The sequence below is a fragment of the Mobula hypostoma genome, chromosome 13 (assembly GCF_963921235.1).
Source record: "Mobula hypostoma chromosome 13, sMobHyp1.1, whole genome shotgun sequence".
NCBI classification, from domain to species: Eukaryota; Metazoa; Chordata; class Chondrichthyes; order Myliobatiformes; family Myliobatidae; genus Mobula; species Mobula hypostoma.
This window is the reverse complement of record NC_086109.1, coordinates 74,700,278-74,718,227: the sequence shown is the minus strand read 5'-3', so window position 1 is coordinate 74,718,227 and position 17,950 is coordinate 74,700,278. Positions and strand designations below refer to the sequence as shown.

General features: G+C 43.1%; 1 protein-coding gene across 3 annotated transcripts in view; it reads left to right on the top strand.

The window, feature by feature from the left end:
* Window positions 1–17,950, top strand: part of atp8b4 (ATPase phospholipid transporting 8B4) — a 314,904-nt gene that overhangs the window by 176,007 nt on the left and 120,947 nt on the right. For all 3 annotated transcript variants that reach the window (XM_063065952.1, XM_063065951.1, XM_063065953.1), the window contains exon 5: window positions 12,764–12,877. In XM_063065952.1, coding sequence (XP_062922022.1) covers window positions 12,764–12,877 — 114 coding nt within the window. The remainder of the gene's footprint in view (window positions 1–12,763; window positions 12,878–17,950) is intronic.

Sequence of the window (17,950 nt, the reverse complement as noted above, 5' to 3'; positions counted from 1 at the left end):
ATAGATTGTTCCACAAACCCAACAAAAATGCAGGCATAGCTAGGACCCGTACGGGTGCCCATAGCTACACCTTTAGTTTGGAGGAAGTGGGAGGAGCCAAAGGAGAAATTATTAAGAGTAAGGACTAATTCCGCTAGATGGAGCAGAGTGGTGTTAGAGGGGAACTGATTAGGTCTGGAATCCAAAAAGAAGCGTAGAGCTTTGAGACCTTCCTGATGGGGGATGGAAGTATATAAGGACTGGATATCCATGGTGAAAATAAAGCGGTGGGGGCCAGGGAACTTAAAATCATCGAAAAGTTTAAGAGCGTGAGAAGTGTCACGAACATAGGTCGGAAGAGATTGAACAAGGGGTGATAAAACAGTGTCGAGGTATGCAGAAATGTGTTCATCCTCCGTCGGATTCATAACTAAAGACCTGTGCTGATCAACTGGCTGCAGTGTTCACTGTGATCTTTAATCTCTCGCTTTGGCAGTTGGAGGTACCCACCTGCTTCAAACAGGCTTCAATTATATCGGTGCCTAAGAAGAACATTGCATCCTGCCTCAGTGACTATTGTCCAGTAGCACTTATGTCCACAGTGATGAAGAGTTTTGAAAGGTTGGTGATGAGGAGCAACTTGGATCCGCTCCAGTTTGCTTCCCGGAGCAATACTATCCTCTCTTCAAAACTAATCAATAAGTTCTAAGACCTTGGCCTCAGTACCTCCTTGTGCAATTGGATCTTCCATTTACTTGCTGGTAGACCCCAGTCAGTTTGGATTGGCAACAACATCTCCTCCACAATCTCCATCAGCACAAGTGCACCACAAGGTTATGTGCTTAGCTGCCTGCTCTACTTGCTTTATATTTATGACTGTGAGGCTAAGCACAACTTTGGTGCCATATTTACGTTTGCTGTCATAGGCCAAATCAAAGGTGGTGAACAATCAGCATGTAGGAGGGAGAATGAAAATATAGCTCTTACTCAATCTCAGTGAGAAGAAACCAGAGGTCCATGAGCCAGTCCTCCTTAGAGGATTAGAGGCAGAGAGGGTCAATAACTTTAACTTCCTCGGTGTTACTGTTTTAGAGGACTTGTCTTGGTCCAGCACATAAGTGCAATTAAAATGAAAGCATGACAGAGCATCTACTTCCTTAGGAGTTTGCAAAGATTCAGCATGACATCTAAAATTTTGACAAGCTTCTATAGATGCGTAGTGGAGAGTATATTGACTGGCTGCATCACAGCTTGGTATGGAAACACCAATGCCCTCCAATGGAAAATCCTACAAAAAGTAGTGGACAACTCAGTCCATCACAGGTAAAGCCCTCCCCACTGTTAAGCACATCTAAAAGAAATGTTGTTGCAGGAAATCAGCATCCATCATCAGGGATCTTTACCACCTAGGACATGCTCTCTTCTCACTGTTGTCATCGGGAAGAAGGTACAGGAGCCTCAGGTCTCACACCACCAGGTTCAGGAACAGTTATTACCTTTTAGTCATCAGGCTCTTGAACCAAAGAGGATAACTTCACTCAACTTCACTTGCCCCATCACTGAACCCTTCCCACAACCTGTGGACTCACTTCCAAGGACTCTTTATCTCATGTTCTTGTTATTTATTGCTTATTATTTCTTTCTTCTGGTATTTGCACATTTTGTGTCTCTCGCACGCTGATTGAATGTCCAAATCGGTGCAGTCTTTCATTGATTCTATAATGGTTATTATTCTATATCAATTTATTATGAATGCCCACAAGAAAAAGAATCTTAGGGTTGTATATGGTGACAAATATGTACCTTGATAATAAATTTACTGAAGTTTATAGATTCCTCAAAGTTGCATTGCAGGTTGATAGGATGGTTAAGAAAGTGTATGGTGTATTAACCTTCGGAGATTGAGTTCAAGAGCCATGAGGTAACTTTGCAGCTCTGTAAAATCTGGTTAGACCACACTTGAATATTGTGCTCAGTTCTGGTCACTTCATTACTGGAAGTATGTGGAAACTTTAGGGAAGGTGCAGAGAAAGTTTGCCAGGATCCTGCCTGGATTAGAGAATGTGTTTTATGAAGAAATGTTGAGTGAGCTATGGCTTTTCTCTTTGGATTGAAGGAGGATGACAAGCAACTTGTTAGAGGTGCAGAAGATTACAAGAGGCAGAGGTAGAGTGTCCCAGCCAGTTCCTTTTCCCGAAGGCGGCAATAGCTAATATCAGAAGGCATCCTTTCAAGGTGATTGGAGGAAAGATTAAGTGAGATGTCAAAGTTAGTTTATTTTACACAGATTGATAATTGCCTGGAATACACTGCCTGGGGTAATGGTAGATACTTTAGAGATAATTCAGAGACTTAGATTTGTGCACCCTGGTACACAGATGAAAAAATAATGGAGCATTTTGTTCTATGTAGGAAAGGATGGTTAGATTGATTGTGGAGTAGATTGAAATCTTGGCACAACATTGAGGGCTGAAATGCCTCTATTGTGTTATAATATCCTCTTTTCTGTTCTGGGGAGTAGAAGCATGCAGGGATTACACTGTTCAAGTATAGATGGCAATAATGCTGTCATCCAGCAAGATGTGAAGAGCCAAGAGGAAACTTGCCCTGAAATTGAATCATATCATGCGGAAAATAATTTAGTATAATCCTTTCAAATGAGATAGAGAACGAAAAAGTAGGATATGATTACAGAAGCATATCTGGACAATATTGATGGGGACGATTGGTGAAGGGGTCTGTAGAAAAGACATGATTTGATATACCTTTATAATTAAAGATGTTTGGAGGGTTATAATCATAGAGAGTCATGAAGCACTTTCAACCCTTTAAGTCCATTCTGATAATCAAGTTCCCATTATGTTAATCCTATTTTATACTATGCACAAATCCCACAACTCCCCCCTCCCCAGATTCTGCTACTCATCTACACGCTTAGCATAGCTTACACTCGCTACAGAACCTATCAATGCACAGGTTATTGGGATGTGGGTGGAAACTGGCATGCTCAGTGGAACCCTGGGTCATCACAGGGGTGCACGCAGACCCCACACAGACAGCACCAAGAGTTATGGTTAAACCCAGGTGGCAGGAGCCGTGAGGCAGCAACTCCACTGGCTGTTTCACTGTGCGGACTCCAAGTGATAGCCAATGTTAACTTTCCAGTAATAGACTGGGATAATGGGGAGGGACTGTGTTCCTTAATTCTAGATAAGAAAGTGAGTGAAGCACAAGGCCTGAAGGTCAGAATATCGACCATAAACTACATTGTTTAAGTTGAAAATAGAGGATGAAGAAGAACACAGCATTCGCATCCTTGACTAGAAACTGGAGGCTTCAATTGGCTGGGGGGGGGAGGTGGGAGGGGGAACATTGACTCAGACCATGAGAGGCCTGCGTCAGGCATTTTCATGCCTTACAAGGCACAGATTGGAAGTCTGTATGGGGCGCCACTCCTCGCACAGACTAGAGCAATGTGTGATTAAGTGCCTTGCTCAAGGACACAAACACGCTGCCACAACTGAAGCTCGAACTAGTGACCTTCAAATCACTAGACAGACATCTTAACCACATGACCATGTGCCCAACACAAAGGGGTCTCAAGCTAAATTAATCAATTTGGATATTTAGCAGGTTAAGCAGTGAACAGGTTATGAAAAATCCTATTTTGTTTATGAGACTCTGATATTGTTAGTGAGGCTAACACATAGTACCTAACTCTAATTGCCCTTCTGAAGCAGATAGGAAGCTGCCCTCTTGAACGATCTAGTTCTTGAGATGAAGCTACCCCCCCCCCCCAACAGTACTGTCAGGAAGGGAGTTCCCGGATTTCTGTCCAGGTAACAACGAAGAGTGATTTGAAAAAGGATCTAATACTTTCCCAGTGTATGTAACAAATAAACTCTTCTTTGCTTCCAGTCAGCTACAGGTATCGAATTTTACTGACTTTTCAATGATAAACTCTGCCATCTTCCTGAAGATCGATACCTGTACCTGGCTGGAAGCCAGCGAAGAGTTTATTCGAAGAGTGATTTATTCCAAGTCAGGGTCTCGTGCATTAGCATGTAAAATAGATAAGCTATAGGTTTACTATATTCTGTCACAAAGTACAAGAACTAATTGCAATTAGAATTCCCTTCAATGCACGCCAAGGGTACTGGGTCCATGGGCAATAGAGGGTAGGACTGCATGGGACACACATAAAAGTTTCTGGTGAATGCAGCAGGCCAGGCAGCATCTCTAGGAAGAGGTGCGGTCGAAGTTTCGGGCCGAGACCCTTCATCAGGACTAACTGATTAGATTGGATTTAATGAAATGCAAATGAATTATTTCCTCACCTGGATGGTGAGAAAGGAAGAGATGAATGGACAGATATTGCATCTCCTCCGGTTGCATGGGAAGGTGCTGTGGGGTGGGGAGTGAAGGGTGGGAATGGAAGAGCGGATCAGAGAGCCACAAAGTGAGCGGTCCCAGCTAGAAAATGCAGAAAATGAAGAAGTGAAAGAGAAAACCGGTGGTGGGGTTATGTTTGAAGGATTCTTTGAAGTAAAAGCAAAAATATAAGTGAAATGTCAATATGGGTGTCTACCACACTTTCAAATCACTCTCCTGTAATAGAACTGACACAGACCAGTGTAATGACAAGTAAATCTGTGGATGCTGGAAATCCAAGCAATATGCACAAAATGTTGGAGGAACTCAGCAAGCCAGTCAGTATCTATTGAAAAGAGTAAATAGTCAAAGTTTTGGGCCAAGACCCTCCATCAGGACTGGTAAAAAGATGAGAAGTTAGAGCAAGAAAGTGGGGGGAGGTGAGGAAGAAGTACAAGGTGGTAGGTGATGGGCGAAATTGGGAGAGGAGGAGGGGTGAAATAAAGAGCTGGGAAGCTGATATGGTGACAGAGGGAATCGAGAAGCACGGCCTTCTCTACTGCCACAATGAGGTCACATTCAGGTCGGAGGAGCAACATCTTGTATTCCATCTGGGTAGCCTCCAAACTGATGACACGAACATCGATTTCTTGAACTTCCAGTAATTACGCCCCCCCCCACACACAACATTCTCATTCTCGTTTTCCTCTCTCACCTCATTACCTGCCCATCACCTCCCTCTGGTGCTCCTCCCCCTTTCCTTTCTTCCATGGTCTTCTACTCTGTCCCATCAGATTCCTCCTTCTCCAGCCCTTTATTTCTTTCACCTATCAGGCTCCTAGCTCTTTACATCACCCATACCCCTCTTCCAGTTTTATCTATCAGCTACCACTTTGTTATTTATCCTTCCCTCCCACCCACCTTCTTGCACTAATTTCTCATCTTCTCTTCCCGTCCTGATGAAGGGTCTTGGTCCAAAACGTCGACTATTTTCCATACATGCTGCTTGGTCTGCTGAGTTCCTGCAGCATTTTGTGTGTGTTGCAAACCAGTGCAATATTGGCACTACAGCAAATGGCTGAGGAGGCAGCCCATTTGTTCCCATTTTGAGGTGTGTTTAGGATCATTATCCTGTTGTAGAAGCCATTCTCTTTTCATCTTCAGCTTTTTAACAGACGGTGTAATCTGTGCTTCCAGAATTTGCTGGTATTTAATTGAATTCATTCTTCCCTCTACCAGTGAAATGTTCCCCAGGCCACTGGCTGCAACACAAGCCCAAAACATGATCGATCTGCCCCTATGCTGAAGAGCTGTTTTTTTCATGAAATTCTGCACCCTTTTTTCTCCAAACATACCTTTGCTCATTGCGGCCAAAAAGCTCTATTTTAACTTCATCACTCTACAGGACTTGTTTCCAAAATGCATGAGGCTTGTTTAGATGTTCCCTTGCAAGCTTCTGACACTGAATTTTGTAGTGAGGACCCAGGAAAGGTTTTCTTCTGATGACTCTTCCATGAAGGTCATATTTGTTCAGGTGTCGCTGCACAGTAGAACAGTGGACCACCACTCCAGAGTCTGCTAAATCTTCCTGAAGGTCTTTTGCAGTCAAACGGGGTTTTGATTTGCCTTTCTAGCAATCCTACGAGCAGTTCTCTCAGAAATATTTCTTGGTCTTCCAGACCTCAACTTGACCTCCACCATTCCTGTTAAATGCCATTTCTTAATTACATTACAAACTGTGGAAACAGCTACCTGAAAACACTTTGCTATCTTCTTATAGCCTTCTGCTTTGTGGGCATCGTTTATTTTAATTTTCAGAGTGCCTGGCAGCTGCTTAGAGGAGCCCATGGCTGCTGATTGTTGGGACAAGGTTTGAGGAGTCAGGGTATTTATAAAGCTTTGAAATTTGCATCACCTGGCCTTTTCTAATGATGACTGTGAACAAGCCATAGCCTTAACAAGCTAATTAAGGTCTGAGACATTGGTAAAAGTTAACTGAGAGCTCAATTCTCTTGGGGTGCCCAAACTTTTGTATGGTGCTCCTTTCCTTTTTTTCCCACTCTAAAATTGTACAAAACAAAAATAATACATTAATCTTGCTTAAAATGTTGAAAAGAATGTATCATCTTTAACTTTATGACTTTTGGAGATCAGTTCATCTTCTACTCACTTAACTATTCATAGTAATAGAAATTTTGACCAGGGGTGCCCAAACTTTTGCATGCCACTGTATATATGGGAAATGGTGAGGAGATTTGATAGACACTGTTGAATCTATCAATTGCTTTGATGTTGGATTTAAGAAGCAGAGTTGGTAATCAGAGGACGCAGATTACTATGATTGACAAAAGAAATCAAGACTGCATTGGCAAATATAATAGATGCAAGTTGTGGTGGTTTTGAATACCATGGCTGAAAGAAATAGTGGAAACAGATTCAGCATCAAAATTCAAAAGATATTTGAATAAATAGTTGAAAAGTAATGATAATACAGGGTAATAAAGACAAAACAAGGTAGTGGGGCTAGTTAACTAGAAAATGTCTCTACTGCATTGTTGGCATGGGTATCATTCTGTGAACCCGCAATTTATCGGCTTCCCTTTTAATTATTAACTTAGTGGTTCAATTGACACCATTATTTCTGGTAGATCATTTCATGTCCTTATGGTCTTTTGTGCAAAATGGTTATTCATAACTGCTCTCTTGATGACAATTTTAAATTGAATCTCAGTGGAAATGATTTTTCCTCAAACAAATACAAAAATGCTGCAGGATATAGTCCCCATGAATAGACAGAAATGATTTTTTCTTTGACTGTTGTAAGAAATAAAATCAAACCATTGTATTTGTGTAAATGCCTTAAGGACTAAGATAATCGAATGAAATGAAATGGATAATGTTCAGGTGAACCCACTGCATGATCAAACTGCAGGATCAGTCAAGTGCAAGTCAAGGTTAAGTGTATTGTCATAGACATACATACCCAGGGTATTAATTCCATGAAAACTAACTTTTTGCAGCAGCAGCACTGTATATGACAACATTCACAAGCATAAGGTGACATAGACTTTATTTAACATGTATGCATAATTTACATGACAAAAATACATTAGTATAAACATAACATTAGTGCAAGTTGAGAGTAAGTGAAATATCATCTATATAGTGTTAGGGTTTACTGAGTTGGTCAAGAACCTGATGGCAATAGGGAAGAAACAGTGGGAGTACTCATGGAATTGCAACAGCAAAGTAACTGGTTGCACAGCCTGTATGAAGCTGCTGATGAGATCTTGTCTACAGCAAGGTTTCGCTGTGACAAAGAAGCATAATGTAGGTGTTTTCTTTACATTTTTTAAAAACATTGATTTAGAAACATATAGCCTTCATGGGGCCATTTAAATCTTTCACTGGAGAGCAAACAACTTGATTATGAGCCTCCTATAGGCTTTTGACTTACTGTATAACATATGTTTCACTTTCCACGGATGCTGCACGGCTTCTTAAGTATCTTCAGCATTTTCTTTTTATTTCAGATCTTCAGCACGATAGTAGTTTTCTGATTTCCCTTCATTCCGTGCTAATAAAATTTATGACAGCTTGAGGAACTTGTCTGCTTTTTTCCATTTTGTGCATGAAGTGAAGGAAAATAGTGCAAGATATGGGGTAAGAAAGCACTTTGTCAGGGATTTTGTCTTTGTTTGAGGGCCATTAGGCAAGTTGGGTTTGTGTATTGGGACCTGTAGGCAGGAAACAACTGCAGATTAGGAAATGGGTCATCATCAGGGCCTGATCATGATGAGATCAATAGGTGGTTGCTTGAATGAATACCTTTTGGGCAGTCGGTTTAGGGGAATGGGAAGTAGTGGTGAAGTTCAAGGGTCAATGAGTGAAAGTGCTAGGGTAATGGCGGGGAGGGGTCTGAAACTGAAACAAAATGCTAGAGATACGCAACAGGCTGGACAGTGTGGCAAGAGATACAGTTAACATTTCAAGCCATCATTCCTTAGTTAGAAAGGAGACAGTGTTGCCCCCTCAAATTTCTAGCTGACGGCAGTGATGGAATGGCACTTACTGCTTACCTCACGAGCAGCTGCCGTGAGCTTTATATAGGTTGGAGCACTCTTGCTATAGGTGAGCGTAATTGAGTTAGGTGGACGAATGGCTGACCAGAACTGGGTTGTCATGGTGAGATTTGACCTACTGTGGGAGTATTGGCAGAGGACGGAGATGGGCTGCTGTCTGGCAACAGCAAATGAGGTTTGAGAAGTGGACTGTATCCTGGGAAGAACAAGAAGCTTACTGAGTCTGCCTCTGCTAATCTGTGTCTGACTCCAGTGGAGACTCCAGGTGCTGCCTGGCCTGCTAATTGTTTCTGGTATTTCCTGCTTTTATTCCAGAGTGTAAATATCAGATTGAATTTTTTTTAGTTAATTGTATTTCTAGATATTGGAAGTTTATGCTTTACAATGTTTTCATATCAAATTCAAAGATTCAAAGTACAGTTATTAACAAAGTATGTATACAGAATACAATACTGAGAATCGACCTCCCACAGGCAGCCACGAAAGAGAGAAACACCACAGAACCCGTTCAAGAAAACATCAAACACCCAACACGCATTAGAAGAACAAATTGCACAGACAACATGTAGAATATCAAACATCAGACCAGGAGTAATCACAAACAAGAAAAAGGGTCTCGGCCGGAAGTGTCAAAACTGTACTCTTTTCCATAGTTGCTGCCTGGCTGGCTAAGTTCCTCCAGCATTTTGTGCTTGTTGCTAGGAGTCCAGTAGTATTCAGTTTAGTTCATTTCACTGTCACGCCGCTAGCCCACTGCAGACCACAGGGCAAATCATTCTTCGCTGAAGCACCCCAGAATGCATTGATTGCCCCGATCAAACCGCTCAAAAACTGCAAAAATAAGAATAACAACAATCTAGGAACACATCTAACATGAACCCTAAAGCCCACCAAAATGAGTCCTCAGCCTCTCTTATCAATCCTTGCAATGTGGAACCCAAGACTCTTGCGCTTTCCTCTGACAACAGCTAGCAATAGGGAGAGGAAGTCTGAGCAAACGCATATAGACAGTGCCAAACACCTTCCTATCCTCTGCTCTGGTCCTCGTCGACTTTAACCTTGCTTGATGCCTCATTCAGAGAAAAGCAATGGAGTTGATCATGGGCTCGTACTCCATCTCCAGGCTTCCTGACCTCCGGGCTGCACACTCCGCTCCAAACCTCACTCGGCTCCCTCAGAGACAGCCAAGTGCCAGATTGCTCAATCGGTCCAAAAACACAACAGCAGAGTGTAAATTACAGGGTCCAGTCACACGCAGCTTAGTTAGTAGAATCATATTTGAAAGAAGAAGTAGTTTTGTGAACTGCCTGCAGGATGTCGTCTTTGGCTGTGTTGTTCACTGACACCGTCTTGAGCTAAATGCTTCAACTTAAAAAGTACCTATGTGATCTTTTGTTCTACATGACAGCCACATTCCTTCATTTTTTTTTAGAGCTGCGCAGACCAGCTGTTGCTCTGAGCAGGAGAATTTTCCATGGCCTGAAAACTGCGCAGCACTTTAATAAAACATTATATATTAGAAAATTCCAGCTGAGTGGCAACAAAGGCTTTGTGTGCAGGAGCTTTTCAGTTACTGCCCGGACGTGCGCCCATGCGGCTTAGAGGGAACAATGCACGAGAAGTAATTGGGATGAGTCTTGTAAAAAGCAAGCACTCTTTTTATGTACAGCCTTGCTGTAGTTCATGATAATGTTCCAAGAGTTTCCTCGGAAAAGCTATCAGATCAAAGCTCTGACAATCATGACGTATTTATTTAACTTGTTTTTCAAAAATGAATCCAATACTTCCATAACTGCTTCCAGGAGATTTTATCATCACTACTGAGGTGGCCATTCCAAATGCTCGTGGTAAATATTAACATTTATTTCGCAAAAGATTATTTTAATCAGATAAAAGAGTATTGAAATGCATTATTTAGAGATGTGAGGACCAGAACTATTAACTATGCTCTCACGGACTATACTAAGCAGACTGACGTATTTCTCATACATTGTCTATTCCTCACTTTTATATAAAGGCACCAACTAATTTCACTAAATTCTGAATTTCAGAAGCTTAGTTGTATATAAATGCATTGACTCCAACTGGTGGGCAGTTGTTAACTGATTTGTTTTGTGACTGTAATACCTATAAACGTGTTGTCCTCATTGTCATGTTGTCAATTGTTTTGGCAAATCAGCAATGGGAAAACAGATTAGTTAGCCATTAGCACTGCTGTTTGTGAGAGAGCTGTGGGACAAATTAGCTGCGGTGTTTCCTATATTACAACTGTAACTGGGCTCAAAAGTGTGTTATTGGATGCAAACGATGGTATTTTGTCCATCGTAAGATGCCAAATTACTGTAGATCATTCTGGCCGTTAGTTAAAAATGTTTTGGGTAAATTACAGAGGATTTTGTTTCTATTTGTTAATGTTTATCCCAGTAGTTTGGTTGTTTACATACCTAAATCAAATTAGGTGATTGTGCATAAAATAGTTTGAATTTCACCCTGCAGTATAATAGGCAGTATAAGTTAGTGAGCAAGGAGGTGTGCCAACCAGAACTGTAAACAGTACTCCAGCTGTGCTCTTATGTATTCCTACACTGCTCATATTGTTGCATTAATTATTTTGCTTGTTATCGAATAGTTATTATTGGAACTGTGCAGACGACATATATTGCTCGGTTTGTGAGGTGAAGTGGGGTTTCATTATGGACATTTTACACGGTGAAACAGGATGGCGGTGTGGAGATGCATCTCTACCAAAGGAGGTGTAAGGCACTCCTTCCCTCCGCTAGCCTGCAAGTCACCCTTGGGCAAGGTGTAGCACCTGTTTCGCCCCCCAATCAGGGTCACATGAAGCCGTGGGAGCAGGAGGTGGACGGTCGTATGAGCAGCTGGGGCATATCACAAGTCCTGGTTGTGTGTGCTGGGGTCACCCACCTTGTAAAGACACGACCCAGAAGAAGGCAATGGCAGACCACTTCTGTTGAATTTGCCAAGAACAATCATAATGGGAAGACCATGATTACCTACATCGTAACTGCACATAACAAATGAACAGGTTGTAAACTGATGCAGTGGAGTCCAATTTAAGGACCATCCTCTGGCGGTAAAGCAGCCCAATAACCCATTTGACTGAATATTGTCTGGAGTGTTAAGGAGGAATTCTGGCAAGGAAGACATGGGGCCTGCTTCCGTACGCAACTCAGAAACTGGCTAGTATCAACCGGCTGTACTCGGGTGGTCCTCACACGTCAGCTTGAAGGATGCCAATAAACATTGTGTAAGGCGTCAACCAGCGACTGGCTTCCTCCCACACCCAAAGATGTATGGATTGGTAGATACTTGGGCCACTGTGAATTACCCCTGCTTTGTAGGAGAGTGGTGGTCTTTGGGGGAAGTTGATAGAAATGTGGAAAGAATAAAATCGGATTAGTACAGGGTAAGTGTAAATAGCTGATAAATGGTTGAGATGAACTCAGTTGTCCAAAGGGTCTGTGTTGTATATTTATTATTTCAATAATGTTTGAGTTTTCTTGTATAGGTTGTTTAAGCATTCTTGTCCGCTTCAATAGTAGTTGTATGTAAAAATCCATTAATTGCAGACATTATCACGCTACCATGTGTTATGTGCGCACCTTGCTTAAAGTAACCTAGAAGTTGGACCTGCATTTCGGACTCCAGAGTCTTCCTTTGAATTAGTTTTAATGTTTTGAAGTTACAAAACATAACAGCTTTATTCTGTGCTGTATGTGTTTAATTAAGAGGTATTGCCCTCATCCCTTCGTATCTAAACTGAAGATCACTGCTGTCCAGCAATGAACAGTCTTCCACTCCACCATTATCTATACTTAACCACTGGCAGCAGAAACGCCTCACAATGACCCAGACATGGACTGGCATCAGAATCAGGTAGTCGTCTGCTTTGTTAAAATGATAGTGTGGCCGTTGCTTTTGAGTTTACATGTCAACACTGGCACAAGGCCTTTTGCTGATGCCTCCAAGGTGCAAAGATAATAATTGAACAGTATCGGCCAAGGAGAAGTTCACGTTGGACTTGAGAGGTAAATAGTATTATGGTAGGAGGAAGCCAGTGCCTTTCAGTATTGTAGGTGAACACTGAACATTGCACCAGTAACATTGAGAACAAAAGATACAGTAAAGACTTTTGGAAAATGTTATAAATCTTTAATATTAAAAGCTGCATCTGTGAACTGTTACTGTTTACATGTGTAAATTGTTTTGTATAGTTGATGTGTGAGTAAATTATATTTTATTGGAAAATTCAGCTGTAGTTGTCAACTGTGTTTAAATATTGTTGAATTATTTATTTTATATTTTTTCAGAGTAACCGCATCAAGACCTCAAAATACAACATTATCACATTTCTGCCTATTAACTTGTTTGAGCAGTTCCAACGGGTTGCCAACGCATACTTCTTGTTCCTGTTGCTCTTACAGGTTTGTATTTTTAGGAATGAATGTAGAATACATCCCATGTCTGTTCTTAGTTGTATATCCTGGAGCTTGTATTACTGTCCTGGATAGCAGGACATTGTTAGAGCAAGGTGTTTCATTCAGTATCAGAAAGGTCCTCAGGGGACATAGAAAGCATGTTGGGTACAAGAAAGAAATTAGGAGAGCAGAGAAAGGACATTATATGCCAATCACAAACATGAGAAAGTCTGTGGATACTGGAAGCCTGAGAAACACACACAAAATGCTGGAGGAACTCAGCAGGTCAGGCAGCATCTTCGAAATGAATAAACAGTCAACATTTCGGGCTGAGACCCTTCTTCAGGACTGGAAAGGAAGGAGGAAGATGCCAAAATCAAACATGTCAGTGAGAGACGGGAATATTTGAGGAACATACATCAAAGTTGCTGGTGAACGCAGCAGGCCAAGCAGCATCTATAGGAAGAGGCGCAGTCGACGTTTCAGGCCGAGACCCTTCGTCAGGACTAACTGAAGGAAGAGTGAGTAAGGGATTTGAAAGCTGGAGGGGGAGGGGGAGATGCAAAATGATAGGAGAAGACAGGAGGGGGAGGGATAGAGCCGAGAGCTGGACAGGTGATAGGCAAAAGGGGATACGAGAGGATCATGGGACAGGAGGTCCGGGAAGAAAGACAGTGGGGGGGGGTGACCCAGAGGATGGGCAAGAGGTATATTCAGAGGGACAGAGGGAGAAAAAGGAGAGTGAGAGAAAGAATGTGTGCATAAAAATAAGTAACAGCTGGGGTACGAGGGGGAGGTGGGGCCTAGCGGAAGTTAGAGAAGTCAATGTTCATGCCATCAGGTTGGAGGCTACCCAGACGGAATATAAGGTGTTGTTCCTCCAACCTGAGTGTGGCTTCATCTTTACAGTAGAGGAGGCCGTGGATAGACATGTCAGAATGGGAATGGGATGTGGAATTAAAATGTGTGGCCACTGGGAGATCCTGCTTTCTCTGGCGGACAGAGCGTAGATGTTCAGCAAAGCGGTCTCCCAGTCTGCGTCGGGTCTCACCAATATATAAAAGGCCACATCGGGAGCACCGGACGCAGTATATCACCCCAGTCGACTCACAGGTGAAGTGATGCCTCACCTGGAAGGACTGTTTGGGGCCCTGAATGGTGGTAAGGGAGGAAGTGTAAGGGCATGTGTAGCACTTGTTCCGCTTACACGGATAAGTGCCAGGAGGGAGATCAGTGGCGAGGGATGGGGGGGAATGAATGGACAAGGGAGTTGTGTAGGGAGCGATCCCTGCGGAATGCAGGGGGGGGGGAGGGAAAGATGTGCTTAGTGGTGGGATCCCGTTGGAGGTGGCGGAAGTTACGGAGAATAATATGTTGGACCCAGAGGCTGGTGGGGTGGTAGGTGAGGACCAGGGGAACCCTATTCCTAGTGGGGTGGTGGGAGGATGGAGTGAGAGCAGATGTACGTGAAATGGGGGAGATGCGTTTAAGAGCAGAGTTGATAGTGGAGGAAGGGAAGCCCCTTTCTTTAAAAAATGAAGACATCTCCCTCGTCCTAGAATGAAAAGCCTCATCCTGAGAGCAGATGCGGTGGAGACGGAGGAATTGCGAGAAGGGGATGGCGTTTTTGCAAGAGACAGGGTGAGAAGAGGAATAGTCCAGATAGCTGTGAGAGTCAGTAGGCTTATAGTAGACATCAGTGGATAAGCTGTCTCCAGAGACAAAGACAGAAAGATCTAGAAAGGGGAGGGAGGTGTCGGAAATGGACCAGGTAAACTTGAGGGCAGGGTGAAAGTTGGAGGCAAAGTTAATAAAGTCAACGAGTTCTGCATGCGTGCAGGAAGCAGCGCCAATGCAGTCGTCGATATAGCGAAGGAAAAGTGGGGGACAGATACCAGAATAGGCACGGAACATAGATTGTTCCACAAACCCAACGAAAAGGCAGGCATAGCTAGGACCCATACGGGTGCCCATAGCTACACCTTTAGTTTGGAGGAAATGGGAGGAGCAAAAGGAGAAATTATTAAGAGTAAGGACTAATTCCGCTAGACGGAGCAGAGTGGTGGTAGAGGGGAACTGATTAGGTCTGGAATCCCTTACCACCATTCAGGGCCCCAGACAGTCCTTCCAGGTGAGGCATCACTTCACCTGTGAGTCGACTGGGGTGATATACTGCGTCCGGTGCTCCCGATGTGGCCTTTTATATATTGGTGAGACCCGACGCAGACTGGGAGACCGCTTTGCTGAACATCTACGCTCTGTCCGCCAGAGAAAGCAGGATCTCCCAGTGGCCACACATTTTAATTCCACATCCCATTCCCATTCTGACATGTCTATCCACGGCCTCCTCTACTGTAAAGATGAAGCCACACTCAGGTTGGAGGAACAACACCTTATATTACGTCTGGGTAGCCTCCAACCTGATGGCATGAACATTGACTTCTCTAACTTCCGCTAGGCCCCACATCCCCCTCGTACCCCATCTGTTACTCATTTTTATGCACACATTCTTTCTCTCACTCTCCTTTTTCTCCCTCTGTCCCTCTGAATATACCTCTTGCCCATCCTCTGGGTCACCCCCCCCCACTGTCTTTCTTCCCGGACCTCCTGTCCCATGATCCTCTCGTATCCCCTTTTGCCTATCACCTGTCCAGCTCTCGGCTCTATCCCTCCCCCTCCTGTCTTCTCCTATCATTTTGCATCTCCCCCTCCCCCTCCAGCTTTCAAATCCCTTACTCACTCTTCCTTCAGTTAGTCCTGACGAAGGGTCTCGGCCTGAAACGTCGACTGCGCCTCTTCCTATAGATGCTGCTTGGCCTGCTGCGTTCACCAGCAACTTTGATGTATGTTGCTTGAATTTCCAGCATCTGCAGAATTCCTGTTGTTTGCGTTAATATTTGAGGAAAGAGGGCAATGTGGCAATCTGTGCATGAGGATAGAGGACACAGGTGAGGTCTTGCATGAATACTTCCCATCTGTATTCCTTGAGGGGAAGATCATTGCATCCGAAGAACTCGGGGAAGGTCATTATGAAATTCTGGAATGTTAGCATTTAAAAGGAGAAGATACTAAGTACTTTAGCACGCTTAAAGGGGGAATCAATCTCCAGGGCCTCCCTTGATGTTTGTTAGGCTGCAGTAAAAGGAAAGGGAGGAGTTTGCTGGGGCCCTGACAGAGATAATTGTATCTTCTCCAGTCACTGGTGTGATGTCTAATGACTGAATATTGTGGTGCCTTTATTAAAGAAAAGGAACAGAGATAACCCTGGTGTCTATAGGCCTATGAGTCTAACATCATTGGTAGGGAAGTTACTGAGGCTGAGAATTAATCTACAGAGACACAAGAGATTGCAGGTGCTGGAATCTGGAGCGACACACAAAATATTTGGAGGAGTTACAGTATGTCAGGCAGCATCTATGATGGAGGTGAACAGTCAATGTTTTGGGTAGAGACCCTTCATTTGGACGGTAAGAGGGAAGATAACCAGTATAAAAAAGTGGAGGGAAGGGGTGGAGCAAGAGCTAGTAGGTGATAGGCGAAACTAAATGAAGAGTTCTGATAGGCAGCTGCGGGAAGGGAATGGAAGTTGTGCCAGAAGCTGAGAGCTGATAGGTGGAAGTAAAATCAGATGAATATTTTGGAATTTGATAGGAGAGGAGCGTATAGCATGGATTGAAGGGAGGGAACTGGGGAGGATAGATGGGAAAAGTGGATGAGGGAAACCAATGGGAGGAGAGTGTGGATGAAAGTCAGATGGAGAGGGTGGAGGAGGAGAGAGAAGAAAAAAAGTAATCTGGGCGAGGAGTGAGTGTAGGAAAAACTGGTTAGATCAGGAGGAGAGAAAAATACAAAAGGGTTCATTCACAAACAAGAGAAAATCTGCGGATGCTGGAAACACACACAACATGCTGGAGGAACTGGCCTATACTGCCTGGCCTGCTGAGTTCCTCCAGCATTTTTTTTGTAAAATAATAAGAGTGACTGTTTATAGAACTGTTAATTAAATTGGCAGAGCAATGGCAGATATATTTTATGCATTTCTGATCACCACACTGTGTAAGTGTCATGGTTGCGCTGGAGAAGTTGCAAAGGCAATTCATCAGGATAGCACTTAGAATGAAGTGTATCAGTCCTGATGAGAGTCTGGAGTTGATTTCTTTGCCGCAGAGAAGGCCAAGTGGTGGTGGGGGGGTGGGGGGTGCACTTGGATGTGACTGAAATATGCAAAATGCGAGGTGCACAGAGCGGGTAGATAGTTGGAAATTTTTCCCCAAAACAGAGAAGTGCAAGATCAGAAAGCAGAGGTTAGAGGTGAGGAGTGGGACAGTTGGAAAGAAATTGCGACTGAACTTTTTCACCCAGAGGATGGTTGTTATCTGGAGGACACTGCGCATTTGTGTGGTAGAAGTGGGTAATCTCAGCATCTGCAGAATCTCTTGTGTCCAAGTGTCTTGACATTTTTATGCTGTATGAAGGGAGATCTTAATGGAACAATCTCTCGGTTGCTGGAATTCCCAAATATATAGTAGGTTTATTCCTTTAGCTTGTAGCAAGTGGCGACATGAGGATGTTCACAAAGCCTCTTTGGAAAATAAAATAACTTTCCCACTCACCCTTTACTGCTCAAACTGAAGATGATGCATTCAGGATTATTGTTAGCCTGGAGCTTATGCATCTTGAACTCTAGCATAAACAGTGGAAAGAGTTCACCAGGTCACAAACTCCCCACCCACTTGAATCGTCAGGCATCTCCCATACTTGTACAAAAGAGTCAGTGGGTATTACACTGCCTCCTGGGTCACCACAAATCCCACATGGCTATTTATTCTCATTCTCGAAATATGTTAAGCATATTAAATTGAACTTGCAAATAATTGTGTCTCGTCATTAAGCATTAGAATATTAGCAAACCCACCAACCTTTGTGAACTGATTAATTGCCACCAAGCCTGATTATGTAATCTATTTGTGGTCATCATTCATGGCACTCTTGACATTTAATAATGTAGGAATGTAAATAATCAAAACAAAAGGTATTTTAAATGGATTTATGACCGCAAACAAAATATTTCGTTTTCAT